General features: G+C 39.7%; 1 protein-coding gene across 1 annotated transcript in view; it reads right to left on the bottom strand.

Moving 5' to 3' along the window:
- Prex2 (phosphatidylinositol-3,4,5-trisphosphate dependent Rac exchange factor 2) overlaps positions 1-24,940 on the bottom strand; it is a 307,700-nt gene that overhangs the window by 145,413 nt on the left and 137,347 nt on the right. Inside the window, exons 19-23 of the mRNA XM_028864566.2 lie at positions 22,075-22,160; positions 15,946-16,082; positions 13,335-13,452; positions 8,243-8,427; positions 6,403-6,564 (exon numbers count right to left, since the gene is read on the bottom strand). Of these exons, the coding sequence (XP_028720399.1) occupies positions 6,403-6,564; positions 8,243-8,427; positions 13,335-13,452; positions 15,946-16,082; positions 22,075-22,160 (688 nt within the window). The remainder of the gene's footprint in view (positions 1-6,402; positions 6,565-8,242; positions 8,428-13,334; positions 13,453-15,945; positions 16,083-22,074; positions 22,161-24,940) is intronic.

Below are 24,940 nucleotides of genomic sequence, written 5' to 3'. Positions count from 1 at the left end.
CTGCTTTTGATCTGCAGTGGGTTGACTCTCTGGATGTGGAACCACAGATGTGGAAAGATAGAGTGGACCTAATGAAAGGAGGATGTAAGCCTGAGACAGAGAAGGGAGCAGACAGGGAACACTGCAGAGGGGTGAAATGGGGACTTTGTTGGAAGCATGTAAGGCCTGAGATATTCATAACTTCATGTGGAGAAGCTCAGTAGACCGGGCGACTGAGATCACCAAAGGATGCAGAATGAAAGAACATCAAGTACTAAGCCCTGGAGACTGTCAATGAAAGGTAAGAAAGAAAAGAAGAAACAAGCTCAGGTCCTAGGAACACATCAACAGGAAAAGACACAGCCTAGGAATAGGCAGGGTTCCAGAGAACAAGGTCAGCTGCACCAGGTTCTGCTGAAACATGATAAAGGGGGGCAATGAAGGAGCTTTGAGAAAATATAGCCATTTCTGTGGCATGGCCGGGATCTGAGCCAGTTGTAGAGTGCTGAGGAAGAAAAGAGGGTGAGTGGTACACTGAAGGATATGGAAGGCTCCTTCCAGGAGAAGAAAGAATGAAACAGGGGGTGGAGAGGAGGCAGAGGGCAAGGAAGGATACGTTTTTAATACAGGTGATAATGAATGAGTATTTGTAAACTGACAGGAATGCACAGTTCTTGGACATGAAACTTCAGGTAATTTATGCGCTGGAAGCTAATTCATGTTTAAATTCAATATAGTCATTTAACTAAAACCCAGAGATAATATAAAAGTAAATTATTACTCTGCAGATGTCTCCCATTTCAATTAAATGTAAAATGCTTTGCAATGAAGTTAGGAAAAAGATTTTTATATTAGATTATCTTCTTAGAAAAGGAGGGCGAAGAAATTTATGCACTATTTTCCAAATCCATGTGTCAGTTTGAGGATTATATGTAGGAAAGTAGAAGGGAAATTCAAAGGAAGTTTTCCAATTCTTTCAGTTATATTTTTGTGTAAACAAGAACTGCCCCTAGGATGCCTACAAAGAATTCCCAAGCCTCATGATAAGTCCAATTATTTCAACCAGGATAGTGACTATAGTATTAGGAAGGGCTTTCAGTGCAGTGTAAGAAGCGTGTTCCCAAAGCAAAACACAGCTTTACACCTGAACCAATCACAGTTCTGCTACACAGAATAATTTCCTTCTTGAGATACATTCAGTTGTCCAGGATGCTCCAGGCTGACATCATACATGGACAGAAACACATCTGGTGGCCTGTAGGAAACCTATTATGACCTCAGGAACCTGACTACAGAAGCTACAGGAACTGATTAGTTCTTAGTTCTAAAATCTAAAATGTTTAGAGTCCGAATAAACTAAAGCCAGCCTAAGATTTTAGTTCCCATGGATACTTATTTTTATATAAGACAATTTTTATTTAAATATATTTTGATCATATTTTCTCTTACCCCAGGTCCTTTCATATCCTTACCCTTCCCTACCTACACAACTTTAAATTTTTGCTCAAAAACACAATACAACAGCAAAAGCCCCTCAAACCAAGAGAACAAGATAAAACAATACTCAAACAGAAGAAACAAGCAAACAAGCAAACAAACCTACCAAATTGTAACCAAACAAAAGCACACACAAAAAACTGTGGCATCCATTATATATTGGTCAACTACTCCTGAACACGAGGACTGCCCTGGAGTGGTTGATACATCCAATGTCACTCCATAGGAGAAAACTGATTTTCCCTCCCCAGCAGGTAAATGACAGTTCAGTTGTTTAATCTTTACCCTGGTGGCTAGGTTTTCATCCATTCATTTTTTTAAAATATAGTAAAATAAAATATATTAAGATAAAAACCAAAACTATTACATCAAATTTGGAAAAGACAAACCTACAGAAGGAAAAGAACCCAAGAGAAGGCACAGGAATCAGAAAGTCACTCATTCGCACACTCAAGAATCCCGTAAAATCACTAAACTAGAAGCCACAATATATACACAGAGATCTGATGCAGACCCATGTACACCCTGAGGATGCTGACTTAGTCTCTGTGAGTTCATAAGAGCTTTGATCATGTTGATTTAGAGGGTCTTGTTTTCCTAGTGTCCCCCATCCCTGCTGGTCTTACATTCTTTCTGCCTCCTCTTCTGAGGACTTCCCTGAGCTCTGAGGGGAAGAATTTCATGGAGACATCCCATTTAGGGCTGAGTGTTTCTGTCTGTCTGCGTGTGTGTGTGTGTGTGTGTGTGTGTCTGCTCATGTAAAGTCTAACTGTTGGTCTCTGTACTTGTTCCCATCTGCTGCAGGAGGAAGCTTCTCTGATGATGGCTGAGCACTTCACTGATCTTTGAGTTCTATGAATACATTTTATTTCACAAAAAGAAATATGTCAAAAGCTTTCATTTGGAAGAAAAAAATGATGATAATAATAGCTTCAAAATAAATATGTGGGAATTAAAACTCTGCGTTCACAAAGGCTGTGGTTTCTGTTGACATGAACTTGATAGATACACTGAGCTAATCTTCTACAAACTACTATAATTATCAACATCCCATTCAAAATAGAAAGGTCCTTGACATATTTTCATGCTATCCCTGAATCTCCCTCTAATGAAAACTATAGCCAATTATTTCAAGTTTATTTATGGCCAAGTGAGATGACAATGAGCCCAGTTTATACAACGATCAGGCCTTACAAGACTAGATGTTTCTTGATTAATAACAAAAGTGAGAGAGCATTCAAATGCCTCCTACAAGACCTGAGGCAAGAGTTATTTCCTAGAGGCAGAAGCAGGATGGGACTCAGCATGAATAAGAGCTTTGAGACTAAACCCATGACACATATCTCAGGATAGTCTGCAATTCAGTGATAGGATTTTTATCATCTGTGATCATTGCCCACAAAGCTGGCCATGTCTACATTAAAATTTCACAGGACCCCAGTTACTTCTACATAAATGCAGAATACCTTCAATTCACCAATATAATGTGTCTTGGAATCTTTGCCACTTTGGCAGTGTATGCTTCTGAGCCCACTCACACCCCTTACCTTATTACACACTTATTAATTTTAGAAAAGAAGTGATAGAACCTTGACCTTCCATAAGCCATCATATGCATGCATGTTGCACCCCAGACATCTTTCATCTCATGGACTTTTAACCATCCCAGGTCACCACCAACTTGTATCTAGGCAGGTTGTAAAGACCAGCAACATTTCCACTCTGACTTCATCCAAGAACACATTATATTACTGCCTTATTACAAACAAAAGAATCACTGGAAATACCTGATTTCATTCCTTTTCTACTCTGACTGCAACTAACCCAAATCTTCCCTCCTAATTCAGGCAATAATCCATCTTCTCAGTTCTATACTATTTGAATGGCATTTCTCCTCCCTGTCACTTTGACATGCTTTGCGGTGGTGGTGGTGGTGGTGGTGGTGGTGGTGGTGGTGGTGGTGGTGGTGGTGGTGGTGGTTGTGGTGGTTGTTCAAACAGGGTTCACTATGAAGCCTTGGCTAGCCTGGAACTCACTATATAGATTAGACTGGCCTCAAACTCATAGAGATTGACCTGCCTCCACCTCCCGAGTGCTGAGATTAAAGAGGTACAGTAGCGTAACCTGCCTGACATGTCCTTTTACTGTAGGAGCTACCATCGTTGACTATTCAAAACCAGTGATTTGTCCTTTACAGGGATCCTATTGTTCTTGGAGTCAGAACCACACTGTTAGTACATTAGCTGTTTAAGAAAACACAACACCAAATGTAAGTAAGCAAACGAGAACCACTGCTGGAATAAAAATCATCAAACTTCAATTGCCAGCACTGTGATCAGCTATGAGCCACTGGGCAAGTTCCCCGACAGCTCAGAACTTTAGCTACTTTATCAGTGAGACACGGAATGTGTATCTCACTGTTTTGGTAAGATAGTGTAAGACTATATATGGAGCTGGAGAGATGGCTCAGATGTTAAGAGATCTTGTTGCTTTCCCAACCAAAGTTCAGTTCCTAGCACCCACATCAGTGGCTCACAAGCCTCTGTAACTTGAACTCTGGGGAACCCAATGACCTCGCTGGTTTCTGCAGGCATCCACACACTGTGGCATATGCACACACACACACACACACACACACACACACACACACACACACGCACATGTGCACACACACAAATAAAAATAATTCTGTAAACTACTGCACACATTGCCTGATTCCTGTAATAGACAGCCATAAACTGTAGGGTGCTACAGAGCTCTAGATAGTACCTCATACAAACCAATATGTGATGCCAGGGTGTTCAACTATCTTGGTAGGACTTCTAGCCAGTAAAAAGGGCATGACTACCCTCACTGCATATATTTTGATCTTTCTTTTCAATTATGGTTAAGTGTGAGAGGACAGGAATCCTCAAGTAACTTTTCCTCATGCCTCTGTTACCAACATGTAAGACCATGCTACATTTCTCTTTTCTTCCCAGCCCATCTTACAACTTTGCTTTCATTTTATTATGGAACATAGAGCTAATGGCCTATGCACTGAAAATATCTGAAGCACAAAATACTCCATTCAGTTTCACTCATTCTTTGCAGTGGTCTATTTATGATCACTACCTATGATACTTCTTGGTGTTGCCACTACAAAACCTGATGTGACAACTAGTCAAAATGAAGAGAGTAAGTAGCCCTGGGTACCCAGCCTCAACTGCTACATCGACAGTGTAACTTCTGTATCTATGACTCAGGGAACACAGCAGAAGAGAGAGAGGAAAAATTCTACAAGCTAGAGGAGCAGGAAGTCTGCTGCTAGACAGTGTGTTATAGACATGACAGGGATACTTACCCTCATGAAAGCTCAACAATATATTTGCTTAGCCAATGTGGATAGGAGAACATTCACAAGGCAATAACCCTTGATGAAGTGCTACAGGCAATCAATGGTTGCAGACAGAGGGAGAAAGAATTTTCTTCAAGGGTAAGTTCCCTGATAGATTATCCAATCCTGAACACCAGGCCTAAACACATACATACAAGCAATACTAAATGGACTCTTGAGGTGAACATGCATGTGTGCGAGCACATGCGCACGCATGTACACACACTCACACACACACATACACTTATAGAAGGAGAGGTTATAAATTTGAGATGGAGCAGGGGAAGCATGTGGGAGAAGAATGAGGGGTGGAAATGATGTAAATATAATACTCAAGTATAAATTCTGAAAAAAAAATTAAAAAATGGTATGAAAGATTTTCTTTAGAAAAATGAACCCAAGAAAGGCTACTGTGCTGGCTAGTTTTATGTCAACTTGATGGAAGCTAAAGACATCTGAGAGGAGAGAGCCTCAATTGAGAAACTGCCTCTATAATATGCAGCTGGAGGGCAAACTGTAGGGCATTTATTTAGTGACTGATGGAGGAGGACCTAGCCCATTGTGGGTGATGCCAACCTTGGGTTGGTGGTCCTGGGTTCTATAAGAAAGCAAGCTGAGCAAGCCATGTGAAGCAAGTTAGTGAGTAGCACCCCTCCATGACCTCTGCATCAGCCCAGCCTCCAGGTTCCTGCCCTGTTTGAGTTCCTGTCCTGACTTCCTTCCACGATGAGCAGCTAAATAAACCCTTTCCTCCCAAGTTGCTTTTGGTTATGATGTTCTATCATAGCAATAGTAACCTTAAGCAGGACATCCATGCATACTTACACATACATATCTCACAGAGATTTTGATAGTTATAAAGTAGACCATTTCCCTTTTCATTTAGGTCACCACAAAGCAGAAGGCCAGACATGGCATTCAATTTCAGCAACTACATAAGATCTTGGGATCTATTTTCATAGGACTCTTTTCCGTGTGTGTGTGTGTGTGTGTGTGTGTGTGTGTGTGTGTGTGTGTGTGTGTGTGTGTTTTCCTTTTCTGATTGTTTGTTTTTATCGAAAATAGACTTTTATACAATATATTCTGATTACAGTTTCGCCTCCGAACTCCTCCTAGATCCCCAAATCCATCCACCAGATACATACCCTTTCTTTCTCTCTTACATTAGACTACAAACATCCCCAAAAAATAAAAAGAAACTAGTTACAAAATTAGATAAAATAAAAATAAACAAACCAGAATAGGATGAAACAAACAAACTACCAGGAGAAAAAGCCCGGGAAACACATCCAGACACAGTTCATACACACAGAAACCCCACAAAGATGCACTGGAAACAACATAAGTGCAAAAGACCTTCAAGGGAGAAAAACCTACTTGGTCTCTAGCATCTTGTTACAGCAACAGAAAACTGAACAAGAAAATTATACGAATATTATTTCAATAAATGAGTACATAACACCTATTTAAAGAAGATATCAGAAAGTGATTTAAAAGTGACTCCAACGATAACTTCAATAACAGCATCAAGTAAAATAGAGGCTATTTACCTTTCTATAACTCGATATTCTGTGGCATACATGCTCAATCCTTTCACTGCACATGGTGCTGAATTTATTCTGAAGCTCTGTGGGTATTACTTCATTCAAAGAGTTAAGGCTGGTGCAGTTTTGTACAAAATGATCATCACTTTTGGCTAGGGCTTCCAGAATCTGTGGCGATAAATATACACAGAAGAAAAATAACTTAAAAACAAACAAAGGGACAGCATTGACATCCCCCTTACCGAGTGGACCACAGAGGATGGATCCAACAACAACTGCCTGCTGAGAGGCTGAATAAAGGAAAACTTCTCACAAAGCTTTGTCAAGGCACTATAAATGGTTTTGATAATAGACCTTTACCTTATGTACTATGGTTTCTGATTGTGTTTTTAATGGATTTTCTGTATGTGCAAGTGTGTGTGTCCCAGTGTCTCTATGCATTCCTAGTGCCTTTTCCTTGCCTATTTTTGGTTTGGTTTTGTTTATTTTGTTACTTTTCTGGTTATTTATTTATTTACTTATTATAATTTTTACTAATGCCTGTTTGTATGTTAGTAAGATAGAAAGAAAGGGTGTGGATTTGGGTGGGTAGGGAAGCAGGGAGGATCTTGGAGAAGAAAAGGGAAGGGAAAATCTTAATGAAAATATATTGTATGAAAGAAATCTTTCAGTAGTAAAAAAGAATAAAAGGGAGTCAGATTAGCCTTTGAAAAAAATGGGAGAAAAGTACCCTAGTAGATTATAATTCAGTGTTTGAGCTCTGGCTGATAAAGTTTCCAGATAAGAGCATCCAAATAATTTTGGTTGGTTGGTTGGTTTTGCATTTTTGAGACAGTGTTTTCTGTGTAGTCCTGACTGTCCTGGACTTCACTCTGTAGACCAAGCTGGCCTCAAACTCATAGATTTCCTTCTGCTTCTGCCTCCTGAGTGCTGGGATTAAAAGCGTGTGCCACCACCAGCCAAAGAGTGTTTTCAGTGAGCAAATCTTTTGTATACTGCAGTCAAGTTAATGCTCTATGTATGGCCCCTGCCAGGTGCCATTAGGACCAGGTCAGGATGGACACCTACAAGCCAGCATGGGGCCGCCTGCCTGGGGCCAGTAGAAGAAACCACATGGACCTACTTAAATTTTTAAAAATAATGTTTTAAAGGTAGCATTTCAACTATTCATATTTGAAATAACAATGAAAGTGAGCACATAAGGGTCAAGAAACTGTATCTTATCTGTCCAAGTTGTAAAAATCAAAGTCCTCACAGGATGATAGAAAAGTAAACTGAAACGTTGAAGTCCAGATGTACAGAGGGCACATCTGGATCTACTAAAGGTTTAGGTGATCTACTTAAACCTTTCACATTATATGTCGTTCCATTCAAATTTAAAGTCCTTTCCTCCTTCTCTATCTTGCTTTCACCAAAGGACCATCTGACATCATCATTTGCAAACAACAATTAAACAGACATCTATGGATCGATTTAAAAACTGGTTCCTAAGTTTCCCAACATTTTGGCACTTGAAGAATTTTCAAATTTCTTATATTTCGTGACATGAAGAACTCTTAATAATGTACATTTGAAAAACTATCATGAAAATTATCTGAAACTTATTCTTTGGCCCAAATTAGGAATATAGCAACGTTAAAAGTCAGCTAGGCCTTGCCTGGGCAGGAGTCTCACACAACTCAACACTAAGCTCCTAGGATCAATGAAAAGAAGCTGGTACATAATGAAGACTGCGGAGAGTTGAAAGAGGTAACTGCTGTAACATGCACAGTCATTCCGTATAATGAAGAGGAGACAGTCTGGTGTCTAATTGAGAAGACTCTGACTGTCACAGGGTCACTCCTACCTTGGCAGTCAGGCTGAAGAACCCTTTGGGCTCCACCATCTTCTCCACAACGTTGCACTTGGTACCTGCAGTGCTGTCATACTCATAGACAACCCCGTACTCCAGGTGGACGTTGTCCACCGTCAGACTCACATGCTCCTTCTTGCCGTCGATAATGGCCATGGTGCTGAACTTGTCGATGACCTCTGGAACACAATTTTGGTGTAGCTAATTCATGTTTTTTCCTCCTCATCAAGTAATTTTGAATCTCTGGGATTTTTCTATTATTTTTATTTTATTGCTGACACAGGATCTTACTATGCAGCTTTGGCTCACCCAGAACTTACCGTGTAGGCCCAGGTTGGCCTTGAACTCAAAAAAGATCTGCCTGGCTCTGCCTCCAAAGTACTAGCAGTAAAGACGTATACCACTATGCCCAGAGAATGGCATCTTTTAATATTTTTAATAGTTCTTTAAAGGCTATCTAAGTTAGACATGCTAAGTGGAATACCTATTCTTGCTAATGCTTTAAAAAACAAAATATTTCTAAGAAAAAGCCAATATTTGACAGATTCATATCTTGAAATTTTAATCTATCTAATCTGATCGATATATCACTTTGATCAGTGGACCACATACGTGCTGATCTACATCAATGTAAATAGAATAGAGGCAACTGCATCTTTTTTCATCTGAAGCATATGTGAGCAGCTGGAGAGAAGGCTTAGAAGCTAAGAGAACTATCTGCTCCTACAGAGGCCCTAGGTTCAGTTCCCAGCATCTACATGGTGTCTCATAACCATCAGGTACCCTCTTCTGGCTTCCATGAGCACCAGACATGTACTTGGTGCACATACATACACATGCAGGCAAACACTCAATAACAAATAAGAAAGTCTTTTTAGAACATGTGCATGAATCAGAGTCAGATATTCTAAAATAGCCTCAAATATGGTGGGAAAATGTACTCAAATGATTAAAGACAAAAAAAAACCAAAAAACCCACAAAGCAGTTCATATTTCAGAGGCAGGAAGGAGAAACAAGAATCATTTTTGTTTCCAGATGCTTGAAGTTTCTCTAACCACATCTTGGAGAGAATATTCACTGAGAAAGTTTAGCAATGTTCACTAGACTAAAATTTCCATCTAGAAATTTCAACTACAGTTTAGCCTACATTCATTCAGAAACTGAGGAGTAAATACCTAAAATCTCATAGAAGAAACTGTTATGTGGCCTAAAAGTAGACAGTGAGTGAGAGAAAATAAAATATTTATAATTCCAAAGTCCTACAGGAAAAATTAATACATGTATATAATATATATATAAGATATGTATATAGACTTATATACTCATGTTTTTATATTTATGCTATATATTTGCATATAAATGCATGCAAAACTTTTATTTATAATACCAAAGTCACATAACAGAAAAGAATATATATCTTTTTATATAGATATCATGTATGTTTATATAAAATGTACAGTTATATAAAAGCATATATAAATTTATAAATATATAAATACCTGTGGTGGTTTAAGAGAAAATGGCCCCAAAAGGGAGTGCAGGCTTTCCTCAGGGTGACAGTCAGCCAGCTTCCTGTTGCCTCTGGTCAAGACACAGCTAACACCATGTCTGCCATCTGCCTGCATGCTGCCATGCTCCCTATAATAATAATGGACTGAACCTCTGGAATTATAAGCTACCACCTCAATTAAATGTTTTCATTGCAAGAGTTGCATGGTCTTCACGGCAATAAAAAATCCTAACTAAAAGAGGTTTTGGTTCCAGGAGAGGGGTAATACTGGGATAGGCCTGATCATGCCTTTGTTTGGAGGAATTTGGAGTTTTGTACTTTGGGTTACGAAAGCAGTGAAGTGCTTTTAGCACTGCCTAAGAAGTCATACTACCAGAAGCATGGAAGACAGTGGTGCTAAGAGTTATTTGAACTTGGAAGAATTTTGCTATGTTGCCTAGAGATCATTCTCGTGATATTTTGGTGAAGAAAGTGGCTGCTTTTTGCCCTTGTCCAAAGAGTCTGCCTGAGGCTAAAGTGAAGATATTTGGATTAGTTCTGTTGGCAGAGGAAATCTCAAAAGAGCCTAGTATAGACTTTGTTTTGTGCTTATTAGTGTTAACTCTAATGAAGAGGAGCACACCGAGGAAGGGAAAATATTTGAGAAGAAAATGTTCACCAGAATGTAGAATGGAGCTAAATTCTCTATTCAAAGAGATAAATGGAATAAGAAATGGAATAAAGCTGGAGTGGTGAACTCAGGGCAAGATCCCACTCACCCACTAAGTTTCCAACTTGTGGAAAGGAATTAAAGAAAAGTTTAGAGCCACATGTGGTGGTGCATGCTTTTAATTGCAGCACTGGGAAGGTAGATATAAGTATCATATATAGAGATGGTATATATATTCTTTTCTCTTGTACAACTTTAGTGGTATATATATATATATATATATATATATATATATATATATATATGGCTAATGGAGAATAGCAGTTTACCTTAAAGTAAATAAATATCCCTTTTAGTTTCTAACATCACATAGACCAATTTACCTTTTGATGTGGATCAATGCTGACAGATTCCAAATGGGGAGTAAAAGCCTCAGGACCTAATTCTATTGTGAATAAATAGTATTATATTTTATCATAACAACATTACTGTTTGATGAAGTTGAGACAGTTCTTACACTATCCATGGGTTGGACAGATCAAGCCAAGCATCCTTCCAACAATGGACAGAAATTCCCTCATGAACAGTGTGAATAGATTCACACAACAGGAATAGACAGTTAGTCTTTGACCCTTGTTCCCAATAAAGAAAATCCTTGGAGCTGAGATTTGGGAAGATGGCTCAGTTAATTTAGTGCTTGCCTTGCCAGCATGAGAAACCTGAGCCTGATCTCCAAAATCCATATAAACATGCTGGGTATAGTGGCACACGTTTGTAATCCCAGTGCCAGGGAGACAGAAACAGGAGAATGTAGACAGAAGTGTTACTAATATCAAAAAATAAGCCACATAAAGATGGAAATCACACACAAAGTCTGGATTATATTGTCTTTGGGATTTTTAACTGCAGATAGACATTTGATTGTAAAGGCTGCTGAATTAAGCCAATATATACATTTTAAAGGTATCTTGACTTTAAAATTCATGTCTAAGGATATGTTGCTTTGGAAAAAAGGTTCTGCTTATGTTTCCACAGAAGATGAGAACCTATGGATTGCTTCTAGGCTCATATGGTTTGATTAGCCAAGAAAGACCCTGTATAAGGTCTCTGATGACAGACACCATGACCCAGATTGTCCAACATCCAAAAACAGCTTCAAGGCAACTGGCTCAGACTATGCAGCCTCACAGACTACTCCAGTCAGGACTTGACCATAATTCTTAATTTTCTCAGAATCACCAAAGTTTGCTAGCACCCATAACCAGCAGGAAGTAGTATGAGAAGCTACCCCCAAATTTCCAAAATACTGGTTATAAATGTTTATTTTTATTTAAAGGGGGTTGATTATAAATGCAATCTCTTTCCAAAACAGAAAAGGGGAAGTGCTGTGAGATGTCTTTCTGTATGCTGTGAATATGTGTTGCTCTGATTGGTTGGTAAATAAAACCATTTTGGTCTTGGCAGGCCAGGATGGAGCCAGGCGGGAAAATCCAAGGGAGATAGTGAGAGGAGAAAGGAGAGGCAGGAGAGACACCATCCCACCATCCTGGGAGCAGCATGCAATGGCACACAGGTAAAGCCACAGAACAGGTGGCAACATATAGATGAACAGAAATGGACTGAGTTAAGTTGTACGAGCTAGCTAGTGAGAAGCCTGAGCTATTAGGCCATATAGTTTGAAAATAATATAAGCCTCTCTGTGTTTATTTGGGACCAAGCTGCTGCAGGACGCGGGTGAGAGAGATTCATCCTGACCGTAGGGCCTGAGCAGGACCAGAGAAACCTTCTGTCTACAGGAGAATCCCTAGGTCTCCTGGGCAAGCCAGCCTGCCCATCCTAATCAGTAACCTCAAGAACAATTAGAGATCCCGTCTCAAAGGAAATTTACAGTATAAAAGAAGTTGTTCAGAGATTCCCACTAATAAACATGTTGGAAGGACACAACAAAAATATAAGAGTGGATTCAAGGACTTCTATGGGAAAGTTTTGAAAAAAATTACTCAAGATATTTGGCAAGTGTAGGCATAAATACAATAGCCCCAGCTGCTGTAGGTAAAGGAGTAACTGAATATAGACATTCGAAGGACTGCTCCATTGAGAAACAGAAACAGAAGCAAGACACTTTTCAAAAGGGGTGTGTGTGTGTGTGTGTGTGTGTGTGTGTGTGTGTGTGTGTGTGTGTGGCTTCACAAACTCAGATATGTACCCCCTCTCTCATTGTCAAGGTGGGAATATAATAAACATTACTTGACTCAGGTTTATATTTTAAAGGTGCTACAGACTATCTCAATACTATGACTTCTTGTATGTACTTGATTATGTGAAGCAGAGAAAATGGGGACCTGAACCATTAGACCTGGGGTGGAGGCAGAGAGTCTGCATTTCTGCCTAGCTTCCAAGGAAGCTTACTATGGTGAGCCCTACAGGAACAGAAATGTCTACATGTCAATCACCTCCAAGAGGGAAATCCTGAGTTGAATCTACCCTCCTACCCCCCATGACTTAACTAGCACACTAAATCCTTGACCTAAATGGGCTCAATTTCTTCCCTAAAAGAGGTTCAGGTAACTGATGAGACTTTGTTTTGATGACTGAATGAGAAACCCTGGGGAAACACTGCAAAGGGGCTGCCGCAGAGCATCTGGTGCTCACCTGGAATCACATCACTCAGGAGGCAAAGGCAGGAAGATCATCACATATTCTGGACCAGACTGGGCCATATAGTAAGTGAAACCCTACCTCAAAAAAAAAAAAAAATCATCACATGTCAACCACTACCCATTAATACTTGCATGTCTGCAATTGACATATAAATTTGGTACTGAGCCACAGACTAAAAATAAAAGACCTCAATACTTGGGAACAGATACAGACACTATGGAAAAGAATAGCATAAGCACATGAGAAGAGAAAAAAAGCAACCTACCTTCTACTTTGCAGTCAAAAGCATCCCCTGCCTCATCTCCAGGGGGCTTCGAGGGGCACTTCTGGAGGTCTTCATGAGCACTTTCAAGACTATCATAAACCCACTGTATGGAATCTTGCTGGAAGGGAAGAAAGGGAGAACTCTCAGAGATACTGTGTAGATGCCAAGATGGATATTAACTTCATAACCCTGTTTTAGGAAGAAGCTTGACCATCTAGCTTGTTTATTTTTCTAGTTTAATAGTAATAAAATTTGAAAATGAAATAAAACCTCAGAATAAACAGCCAATGCTAATGCTCTGACTGTTTCTAGCTTAAATTATTTTCAGAAGATATACTCTATGCATTTATTCTAAGCATGAATTCTTTAAAATGGGATATAGTTCCCAAATGTCTTATTAAAATGTCTCAAGTATATCTTTAAGTGAGTTATAAATTATACCTTAAAATAAACAAATGCTAATGGGCAATTATTTGCTGCACCAATTACCTATAATTATGAACACCATTTTAAGGTCCTAACATTAACTATATTTTCATACATTAATGGTATTATGAATCAAACCAATGTGAAAACTGGAAGACCATCTCTATCATACTGAATTTCCGAGTCACGTAACATCCTTTCATGTAAGACATAATTCATCCTATAGTTTAATTAAAACAGCAGTTCCAATCTTCTTTAGAGAAACAAGACAGATGAAATGATTTCCAAATAAATGCTTCAAGGGTTATATGACTCCAAGGTTTATAAATAAGATGATAAATCAAATTGAGCTGAATTACTTAAGTATAATATAATGTGTAGCATTCAGTTTTCCCTGAATCAGCTCTACAATTGTGTTTAGTTAGTGTGCTGCCATAAGTCACTAAAATAAGATCCAAGGATTGGAGATGTGGTAGAACTCAGAAGTAAGGACATGCTTAACATTCACAAGGCTCTAGGCTTAATCTCTAACACCACACACACACACACACACACACACACACACACACACACACACACACACGTTGACTTGGTCATTCTTTTATCTGTGATGAACCACACCCACAGATCCATGTTTTCTTTTAGGTCCTTCTCACCCTGACCCTGCCTTGGCCGAATGACTCAATTGTCCAAGGGGTTAGTGGCACATATCACCCAGGTAGAAGGCTTATGGCAGTGAACCCCCCGCCCCTCCTGATATGTTGGTACTATGCATGAAGAAGAATCCTGCAAGAGACCGTCTAGACAAGAACTCAGGTGGGCAGCTTGGCACATACATCTGGGTGCTATGAGGAGGGGATCCAGGTACCCTATCAGGTCCTTGCAGAACAACGAAAGGTACATCAACAGTTTCAGAAGAACCACCATCCAGTCAAATTCAGAGAAAGACAGTGCTGTCCTAAGTCACCTGGTTTTGGGGTCCTCTGTTACATGGCAATGGGTACCTGACAGTGCATCATACTCAGTGAATTCATTGTCTCTCTTAACTATTTCCTGATCATGACGTCTCCAGGAAAATAGGTAGGGAAAGGGAAAGGGGTAAATCAACTGAATCAGTTTGTTTACTTAGTCAAATCCTAACAGAAGAGGAAGACTTGATTATTTCCGAAGTGTACAGGTGAACAAGTGCTTACTGAACTGCCATCGTTCAGAGTAACCTATGAGTCTATGCATAATGTCTAAGCTTCTATTCCAATGCTGACCTTAGTAGTAAGTAAAATAAATCAGCTCTTTCTCTGCGGAATCAATGCTTTGCAGAACTTCAGCCCTACTGCAGTAAAAGCAGCCAGTCATCCTCCTGGTGTGGGCACAGTCATATTCTCAAAAGCGAGAGAACTTTATCATACAGAGGAAGGAAAACATATGACCCTCCCCCAGTAAAGGGTCCCTCTGCCTCTAGCAGATAACCTGAGACTCTAGTCTACCGAGCCACTGCTCACTTTTTATTCAGACATTAGAATTTGCTTATATTGGGTTGCAATTTCACCTCTTGATGGCATTTAACAGATCAAAGGACAGTGCTTAAAAATTTAAACACTGGCAAGTATATTCTGGTAGTTTCTTTTAAAGCTAAATCCAGTTGCCTAAATAACTATAATTAAAAATTAACCACTGGCTATATAAAATCCACAGTCCATAATTTTCCATAGAAGATTTGTTATGAAGAGTATATTTATACAAGCTTGATCAGTATATATTTGAAAGTATCTCGTGAAAACATTTCATAGCTGTAGATTTGACATTCATAAACTTATCAAAAATAAGGGCTGAGGGAGGAGTTCGGTGGCAGACACTTGTCCCGTATGCATTTGGCCCTGGGTTCAACCCCCAGAAACAATGGGATTTGAAAGGGTAAGAGAGACAGAAGGAAGAAAAGAAAGTGTCTCAGAACATGTTTTTAAACAGACAATGATGCTACAAGAATAAAATGTAATGATAAAATACAACTATTTAGACATAGCCAACACTAGGATTAACTAATCAAATGCAGTAGTCACCATGAGATTCACAGTGCTGTGCTTAAATTGGAAGAGAACTGGAAACCTTAAAGCTTTTCATGCATTATTCTACACCATCCCCTCAGTATTTCATATGAATTTTCAGTTCAGTCTAATCTTATCTGTACCTTCATGGGCCGCCTGTATTTCCGGCAGGCTGTCACGTGTGCGATGACACTGGCATGGGTCTCTTTGCTGACATTGATTCCATTTACTTTGATAATACACTGCCCTGGGTGAAGGCCAGCTGCTGCGGCCACAGTACCTTTAAAGATAAATCGGGAAAATTGTCAAAATCGAATGTCAGCAAAAGGATTCACCTGTATCAGATATAGAACAATGTAAGTGCTTTTAAACATTTAAACATTATTTGTTTAAAGCTACCTAAAATGTCCCAAATGAATCTTGTTCAGATAGCAATGCCCTCTCAGTCTTCCCAGTTCTTCACCCATGATCCTGAGTACAATTAACAACATATTCCTCTGCCTCCACAAGGATTATTTTGAAGGAATATTGCATAATGACCTTCACATTGCTAATCAGATGTTTCCCTTTCAAATATCTAGTCAATCTAACTTTCTAAATAGTTTAAAAAAGTGAAAGAGGCATAAACTATATTTACAAAATCCATAAATACTGAAATATTACTTTTGTTTTTCAAACCCCAACAATTTTATGTGCATATAAAAATAAATTCTCAGCCGGGCGGTGGTGGCGCACGCCTTTAACCCCAGCACTTGGGAGGCAGAGGCAGGCGGATCTCTGTGAGTTCAAGGCCAGCCTGGGCTACCAAGTGAGTTCCAGGAAAGGCGCAAAGCTACATAGAGAAACCCTGTCTCAAAAAACCAAAAAGGAAAAAAAAAATTCTCTAAAAATCCTATATTTTTTTCTGTATGTACATTGGAATGCATATTCACATGAGTATACACAAGTGTGTGGGTATGCATGCACCAGTTTATGTGATCCTATGTGAATGTACATGTGTGTGTGTGTGTGTGTGTGCGTGTGCGTGTGCATGTGCGTGTGTGTGTGTGTGTGTGTGTGTGTGTGTGTGTGTGTGTGTGCATGCATAGGTAGACTAGAGGTCAACAATAAGCAGTTCTTAGATTACCTTTCACTTTATTTTTTTGAGTCAGGCTTTCCCACCCATCCTGGAGCTAAATTATTAGCTAGGCTGGCTGTCCAGCAAGCCCCAGGAATCCTGTTTCTGCTTCCCCAATGCTAGGATTCTAGGTGTGCACTCTGCATTGGTGTTTTTATGTGGGTGCTAGAGATTCAAACTCAGGTCCAGCAAGCAGTGCAAGCACACTTCAACTGACTCATCTCCACTCCTAAAAAGGCAATTCTTAAAGAAAAAACAATCAAGCCAATTAGCAATTATGGCTGATTGACGAGGATAAATGAGAGTTCAGGAACCAGAGAATATGTGAACAAAGGCATTAAGCAGTTATCAATTGTCCAGTCACTTTATGTACCTATGTAAATATGTAAATAGCATGTTCTAACTGGTGACTTAATACTTTCCAACCATTGGTATTAGAGCAAATCAACACCAACAAATACTATTAATGAATTTCACATATTACATATATATATACATATATACACACACATTGATATATATATGTATATATATATATAATATCATAGCAGTGCCCATAAAACTTACCATATAGCAAAAAAATTTCCATTGCAAGCAATGCACCCATAAACACATTTTTTAAACTTAAGAATACACCTTTTTGTCTCTGTTCAGTGTCCTCTAAGGTTCAATCGAAGAAATGGTTTTCCTGCACTGAATTGAGTCTCAGGTGAGGAGGGCCATTTCGACAGAGAGCAAGGCTCTAAGTCGGAAAATCACCTGACAATCTGGACATCTAAGCAGTTCTGTCTGTGTGCAAGCTTAAAGGTGTTTTTTTTTTGGGGGGGGGTGAGCTAAGAATTTGGTGCAGGGGGTGCAGATGAGTTCAGATTGGGAAAGCCACAGAGCAAATCTTTTCTCCCAGGAGTCCTAGCTGCCTGGAGTGAAGATGCTGGAGTCTGAACTTTATTATACTTAGAGGATGCCGAGGGACACCTGCCTTAGAGCCTGCGTCTGTCAGTGAGGTGAGAAAGAAGTGTATCTTGGGAATCAGGAGGCAAGTGTGAGAAGGAGAAAAGACTCATCAGAGCAGGAGCATGTGAAGAAGAGACGGCTGAATAAGGATAAGGGCCCACGAGGACAGACAGTGAGCCAGGAAGCACACACTCTGTAACTCTGGAAGACTGGTGAGATGATTTGTGTTGTGTTGCTTCATTTTGTTTTTTTTGTTTTGTTTTCCCAAGCTATTCTGAAGAAAGAGCTAAGACGTTCCTTAGACTGATCCAAGGCTGAACTCTAGTGGCCTGGAAGCAGTAATACTGGCAGAGTGACTGCAGTGACCTTTTCTTGTGGCAGAATTTGTTTGATAATGAACCACCACTGGGGGGAAAAATCTGTGAGGAAAGACACAAGAGCCCACCCCCCCCCACCCCACCTTCCCCATTTAAGAAACAAAAAGCAGGAACACAGTGGCCATCCACTCAAAAGACAGTGATGAGGGCCACAGCTGCACATATTCAGGCTTACAGTGACTGTCCCCAGGCATGAGACTAACTTCTGATAGGTTAGTGAAAACAGAAGTAATGTGTGATGTCTTGGCATACTTCTGTTCTACAGCATTGAAGGGCTATTGGAAGGGCCTTAAATGTTCACCCAACCACTGTGAAAATCTAAGTAAAAGATAATTCTTTGCAGAAAAATTTATCTTTTAATCATACACACATTGATTATTTTGTAATATAACATTAATTGGTTCTGATAGCAACACCCTTTCAAAATGTTCCTGCTTCTCACAGTCGCTTTGATTTGCATTTCTCTGATGACTAAGGATGTTGAGCATTTCCTTAAATGTCTTTCAGCTTCTGTTGAGAATTCTCTGTTTAGCTCTGTAACCCATTTTTCAATTGGATTGTTCAGTATTTTGATGTTTAGTTTCTTCAGTTCATTATATATTTTGGAGATCAGTTCTCTGTCAGATGTGGGGTTGGTGAAGGTCTTTTCCCATTCTGTAGGCTGTCTTTTTGTCTTATTGACTGTGTCTTTTGCCCTACAAAAGTTTCTCAGTTTCAAGAGGTCCCATTTATTAATTGTTGCTCTCAGTGTCTGTGCTACTGGTGTGATATTTAGGAGGTGATCTCCTGTGCCAATGCATTCCAGACTACTTCCTACTTTCTCCTCTATCAAGTACAGAGTAACTGGAATTTATGTGGAGGTCTTTGATGAACTTGGACTTAAGTTTTGTGCATGGTGACAGATATGGATCTATTTGCAATTTTTTACATGTTGACATCCAGTTATACCAGCACCATTTGTTGAAGATACTTTCTTTTTTCCATTGTATAGTTTTGGCTTCTTTGTCAAAAATCAGGTGTTCATATGTGTGTGGATTAATGTTAGGGTCTTCAATTCAATTCCATTGGTCTAAATGTCAGTTTCTATGCAAGTACCAAGCTGTTTTTATTACTATAGCTCTATAGTAGAGCTTGAGGTCAGGATGGTGATGCCTCCAAAACGATTCTGAGATACCACCTTACACCTGTCAGAATGGCTATGATCAAAAACACTAACGACAATCTATGTTGGAGAGGATGTGGAACAAGGAGAACGAACACTCCTCCACTGTTGGTGGGACTGCAAACTTGTACAACCACTTGTGGAAATCAGTATGGTGGTTTCTCAGAAAATTTGGAATCGATCTACCTCAAGACCCAGCCATACCACTCTTGGGTATATACCCAAGGAATGTTCAACCATACCACAAAGATACATGCTCAACTATGTTCATAGCAGCATTATTGGTAATAGCTAGAACCTAGAAACAACCTAGATGCCTGTCAACGGAAGAACAGATTAAGAAAACGTGGTATACATACACAATGGAGTACTACTCAGCAGAGAAAAACAAGGACATCATGAAATTTGTAGGCAAATGGATGGAACTAGAAAATATCATCTTGAGTGAGGTAATCCAGACTCAGAAGGACAAATACGGTATGTACTCACTCATAAGTGGATATTAGATATAAAGTAAAGGACAATCAGAATGCAACCCACAGAACCAGGGAGGCTGTATAGCAGGGGGAACCCTAGGATGACTGTGGCTTATAAGTTTTGGTTTTACCCAATCACTAGGCAAGCTTTAGTGAAACATTTCACTATTAGGATAAGAATTTGTGCCATATCAAGTTGATTAAAGAAAATGCTAGCTGTACTTTCAGGAAGGGAAGCTAAAATCTTTTTAGATTATGGATTAGCCTATAGAAAAATGTCTGCCATAAATCAAAAAGTGAAGGGGAAGATGAATAGGAATCTCACTTACAGAAGTTAAGTAAAACACAGCTCTCTGGACAGATGAAAATAGGTTTCTTCTGTATCCCAGAATCTAATCAATATTTATATGTATATTTCAGCTATTATTTGGCTTATTGGGAAATTTTATCATTTTTACTATTTTCTACAGAGAAAATATTTTCCAGTTTTAAATAAGATTAGACTTTTGAATTATAACCTGTTCTTATGTTCAAGCTATCTGTGTATTATTTCTCCTGTAGTTGTACATAAAATGTTTTTACATTAAAAAAGGAACAAATACTGTAGAAGTGTATTACATGAAATATATAGAATATATAAATTCATAGAGACAGAAAGATTAGACGTTATCTCAAGATGGAGAAGAAAGGAATATAGAGCAATGATTTCCTAAGTACAGAATCTCTGTTTTGTGTTATGGAAAAGCCCCACAAATGGAGAGTAGTATCAAGACATAATGTCATGATTGTAATAAATCAATACAATTAATGTAATTAATGAATATAATAAATATAGTTATTGGATAAATACTGTGAATGTAATCAATGAATACCACAAATGTAATTAATATCATGAGTGTAATTAATGGAATATCATGAGTATAATTAAAAATTAAATTTTAAAAAAAATTTAAAAAGTTAAAAAAATGTTCCTGCTTCATGTTTGAGTGATCACATTATGATGTTTTGCATTTTTTTGAACTGCAAACCTCCCCCTTACTAGATAAATATGAGACTTCTCAGCACACAAAGGCCCTTCTTGCTCCATCAGCCAGGCTACTTTATTATGTGCAACACTGGGAAATCTCTACTCTCTTTACTGGTGTCAAGATAAAATAAAAATACACATCACAAGAGCGTTTTGGTTTTTTATTTGCCTTTCAAAGAAGTAAAGTAAAATGCACACAGGCTTTTAGTCACTACAATTATTTGATTTAGAATGAATTTCATGGTGAGATTTATTACGGACTCAAAGGAAAAAAATTGAAGGAAATATATAGCAACTGGGTATCAAGCCCACAGGACTCTCTACAAAGCCTGGAAACTCACATTCTTTAATTATTGACCAAAACCCCAACATTTATTTGCTGCTAAGGAAAATATAAATAGATAAGCTTAAAAATCATCATTAGTTTAAACTAAAGAATACAAAAAATTATGATCGGGGTTGTCATTCTTCAATCAAATTTGTAACAGCAATAAATATGCTTAAGAATACCGGGGTCCTATTTAATTGTTTAATTATTTATTCGTGTGTGTGTGTGTGTGTGTGTGTGTGTGTGTGTGTGTGTGTGTGTGGAAGCCAAAGGTTGATGATATTAGCCATCTTTCCTAGATCTCTTCACCTCAGTTTTTGAGCCAGGTCTCTCTCTGAACCCGATATTTGCCATTGGGCTGTCCTAGACAGCCAGCAAGCCCAGGTGACTCTCCAGTCTCTACCTCCCAAGGGTTGGGATTACAGGCATGTGCTAGCACACTAGGGTCTTTTTTGGATTTTGTTTTTAATGTGGGTGTTGAAGATCTGAACTTACAACCTCGTGTTTTGGGGGAAGTGCTTCACCTACTGAGCCGTCTGTAGCCTCTCTTTGGGCTCTCTGAGCAAGGCCTCTCTCTAGTCCAAGCTCACCTCAACTTCCCAGCAACCCTTCTGCCCCGGCTTTCCTGGGTGCAGGTAATGCAGATGTGAGTGATCGCACCCCATTTGAGTTTTTGAGGTTTTAATTTTTCACATATGATGTCCTTTCATTGAGTTCCTAGAGTGAGAGGAGATGGTCCCTAACACTACGATGATGTATTCTAAACACATTTCAGCTGGAACAGCCAAAACATGGGAGAGCACAGTTCCCCATACCAGGGGAATGTCTTACCTCTTCCCACCGCATGAACAACCGACGGGCCAAAACCTCTGATCTGGAAACCCAGTCCATCCGCAGAATCTGGGATTTTAACTGTCCTAAACGTAACCAGAAAATAAGGTGAGACAACTGTAAAAGCCACAACAGGTTCTGGCAACAGTCATGCATACCTGCGCTCCTCTGGCAATGCATACATACATCCTGAGATCTGGGGCAGGAATTTAGCCTTGGGACAGACTAACCAACAATACCCACACCAAGAATGGAACATAAGAAAAATGAGGTCGTAGTAGCCACTCCAGCTGAGACAATGCAAGGCCCTCAACAGGATGTAAATATGTAACGGTGGGGGTAGACTCCAGATGGGCCAGCCCAGGGCCCCCAAAACAGGATGTAGAGAACAATAGGTGGTAGTGGCCAACTCCAGCTACATCAGCTCAAAGAACCGCAGAGACTTCCTTACCAGGGAGCAGGAGCAGTGCGGCTGACCTTTCCCCTACTGGACTTCTCGACTTCCTGGGCATTAACTCTCTTATGGGTATTCTTGCATCTCATTCATCTACTTGTGTCAGATAAAATTTTGTGCAACAGGGACTTCTGTGGAAGCCCCCCCTCCTACCTCCTAGAAACGTCCATTCTGGGGGAAGAAACGGGAAGATAACAGGTAGAAGAGAAATCTAAGCCCCTCTGTTGCTCAGGCTGATCTTTTCTAGAATGCATCCCTTGCTTCCCCACTGGTTCTAACTGGACCATTCATTGCCTCACCTATTACTATTGCACAAGTGAATTCTCCTATTTCCAGGGTATAAGGAGAGAGACTGCTGCTGGGGTCAAGATCAGAGGAAACTGGAAAACTAGAGAGGGTCAACCAGGAGAATGCCACTGGGTGAGAAGCCCTTGGAGAGAACACTGGCCCCTCCCCCAACATGAGGTGCATATAGCAGGAAGGCCGTGGCGCGTCCACACTGGGCAAATTCTTACAGAGATACATCCATGGAAAACAAGAGGCAATGGGGACAGCTGAACTAGCTCTGAGTCCTTATTCTGTACTTTGTAGCTGGGCAAACATGGGTTTGGAGAAGCTCCTTAAAGTCTCTGTTCCAAAATGTGCCATAGAAACTGTTGGAGGTTATCACTGTCAGAACTTATTTTGTAGTTTGCTGATGGGGATTAAAGAGGTAACAAGTTCTATCCCAATAGTTTCTGTTGTTAGAATAATAATAATAAAAAAAAAGACCAAAAGCAAGTTAGAGCAAATATTGAGTCCATGTTACAGGTCACTGTCAATCTGTCCATCACCAAGGGAAGCCACGGCAAAGCCTGAGGCAGGAACAAAAACAGAAACCATAGAGCAATGCCACTGATAGGCTGACTTAATGCTTCTGCTCTACCAGCTTCCTTATGCGAGCCAGACCCGCCTGCCCAGGGGTGGCACAATTCAGAGGGCTGGGCCATTCTCCATCAATTAGCAGTCAAGTTCTACATATCACCCCCCAGTAATCCAGAATATTAGGTGATGCATAATTCCCAGCAGCCTCCCTTGCTGAGTAAGGTCTGCCCATTCTGTGCTATATGAAGTTGATTTTCACTCTTCAAAATCATTGTACTTTTTACAAAAAGTTTATACACAACACCATGAAATCCATTTTAAGAGAAAAAAAACAGAACTCTTCTAATTAAATGTGATTAAACTCTAATAAAAACATGATCTTTGGAGATCTTATGATCTTATGCCTTAAGAAAAAAATAAAACGTTGGAGCTTGATCAGACATCCTGTCTTGCTCTCATTCTCTGTGTCTCTTGTCCCTCTCATTCGCTGGTCCACCCTTCAGGTCCCCATTGAGGACCCCACTGGCCAGGGCACCTTCGATCCCCAAACAAGTAAATAGACAGAAAAGAGTCTTTTTAAAGATTCAAAATAAATTGAATTCTACCAGGAGACATTAAAGATGAAGAATGGAAAATCTTGAGAGAATGAAGATGAAATTTCTTCCTAAAAGAGCTTTCTGGAGAGAGTGAGTCCTTCCCATATAGACAAACAAAATAAACTCTTAGTTGAGTGGTTGCTTTGCACAGTCTCTTCCCCCTGGTTTTCAGAGCCGATCAGGAAGGCATGATAACGGCATGCATCTCAGCGAGAAGGCTAAGAATAAGTGTGATAGCACACAGATCTTAGTAAACGAACATTTAAATTATTATCTATCACAAAACATGGAAACAACACAGGCCCTTTCTTCATCGGGCTTGAGGCCGTTGTTGCAAGTGGACTGGCCATCAGGAAGGTGGCTGTGTGACTCACAAGTGTTCGGCTGGGCTCTGGAAAAGAAAGGGGGTAGATCTGGGAAACCGAAGCTGATGGTTCCCCTCAAATGTTTTCCCACTAGTATAAAACATTTGTTAAATTGAGAAGCTATTTTTTCCCCCTGCAAATAACTCTTGAGGTAGGTGCTGTTGACTGCCAGCCCCAGAGTGGGCCTTTCTCTCCTGTCCTACAAGCCTGATACAGTTCAGGGTCTGGGACTTGGGGCTCTAGATACAACGGTCTAGTTTTCTTCAAGGTCAAGAAACCCTGTGCTTTGTTTTGTTGTTTGTTTTTTGAGGCAGAGTTTCTCTATGTAGTTCCTGTCCTGGAACTTTCTCTGTAGTCCAAGTTGTCAGCACAGAGATCCACCTGCCTCTGCTTCCCGAATGCTGGGATTAAAGGCATTCACCACCACTGCCCGGCTAAGGAAGCCTAATTACTGTTAAAAGGGGTTGTTTTAGTAATGGTCACAAGAGAAATGAGGACACTGTGTTTCAAGGCCTCTGGGAAATTCTTCCTCATTCTTAAAAGTAGCAGGCATCCATAACACAAATTCTAATTGGTCTTAATAATAA

The sequence above is a fragment of the Peromyscus leucopus genome, chromosome 5 (genome assembly GCF_004664715.2).
Source record: "Peromyscus leucopus breed LL Stock chromosome 5, UCI_PerLeu_2.1, whole genome shotgun sequence".
Lineage (NCBI taxonomy): Eukaryota > Metazoa > Chordata > Mammalia > Rodentia > Cricetidae > Peromyscus > Peromyscus leucopus.
Note: the sequence above shows the minus strand (reverse complement) of the source record. Positions and strands in the feature narration are given on the sequence as shown.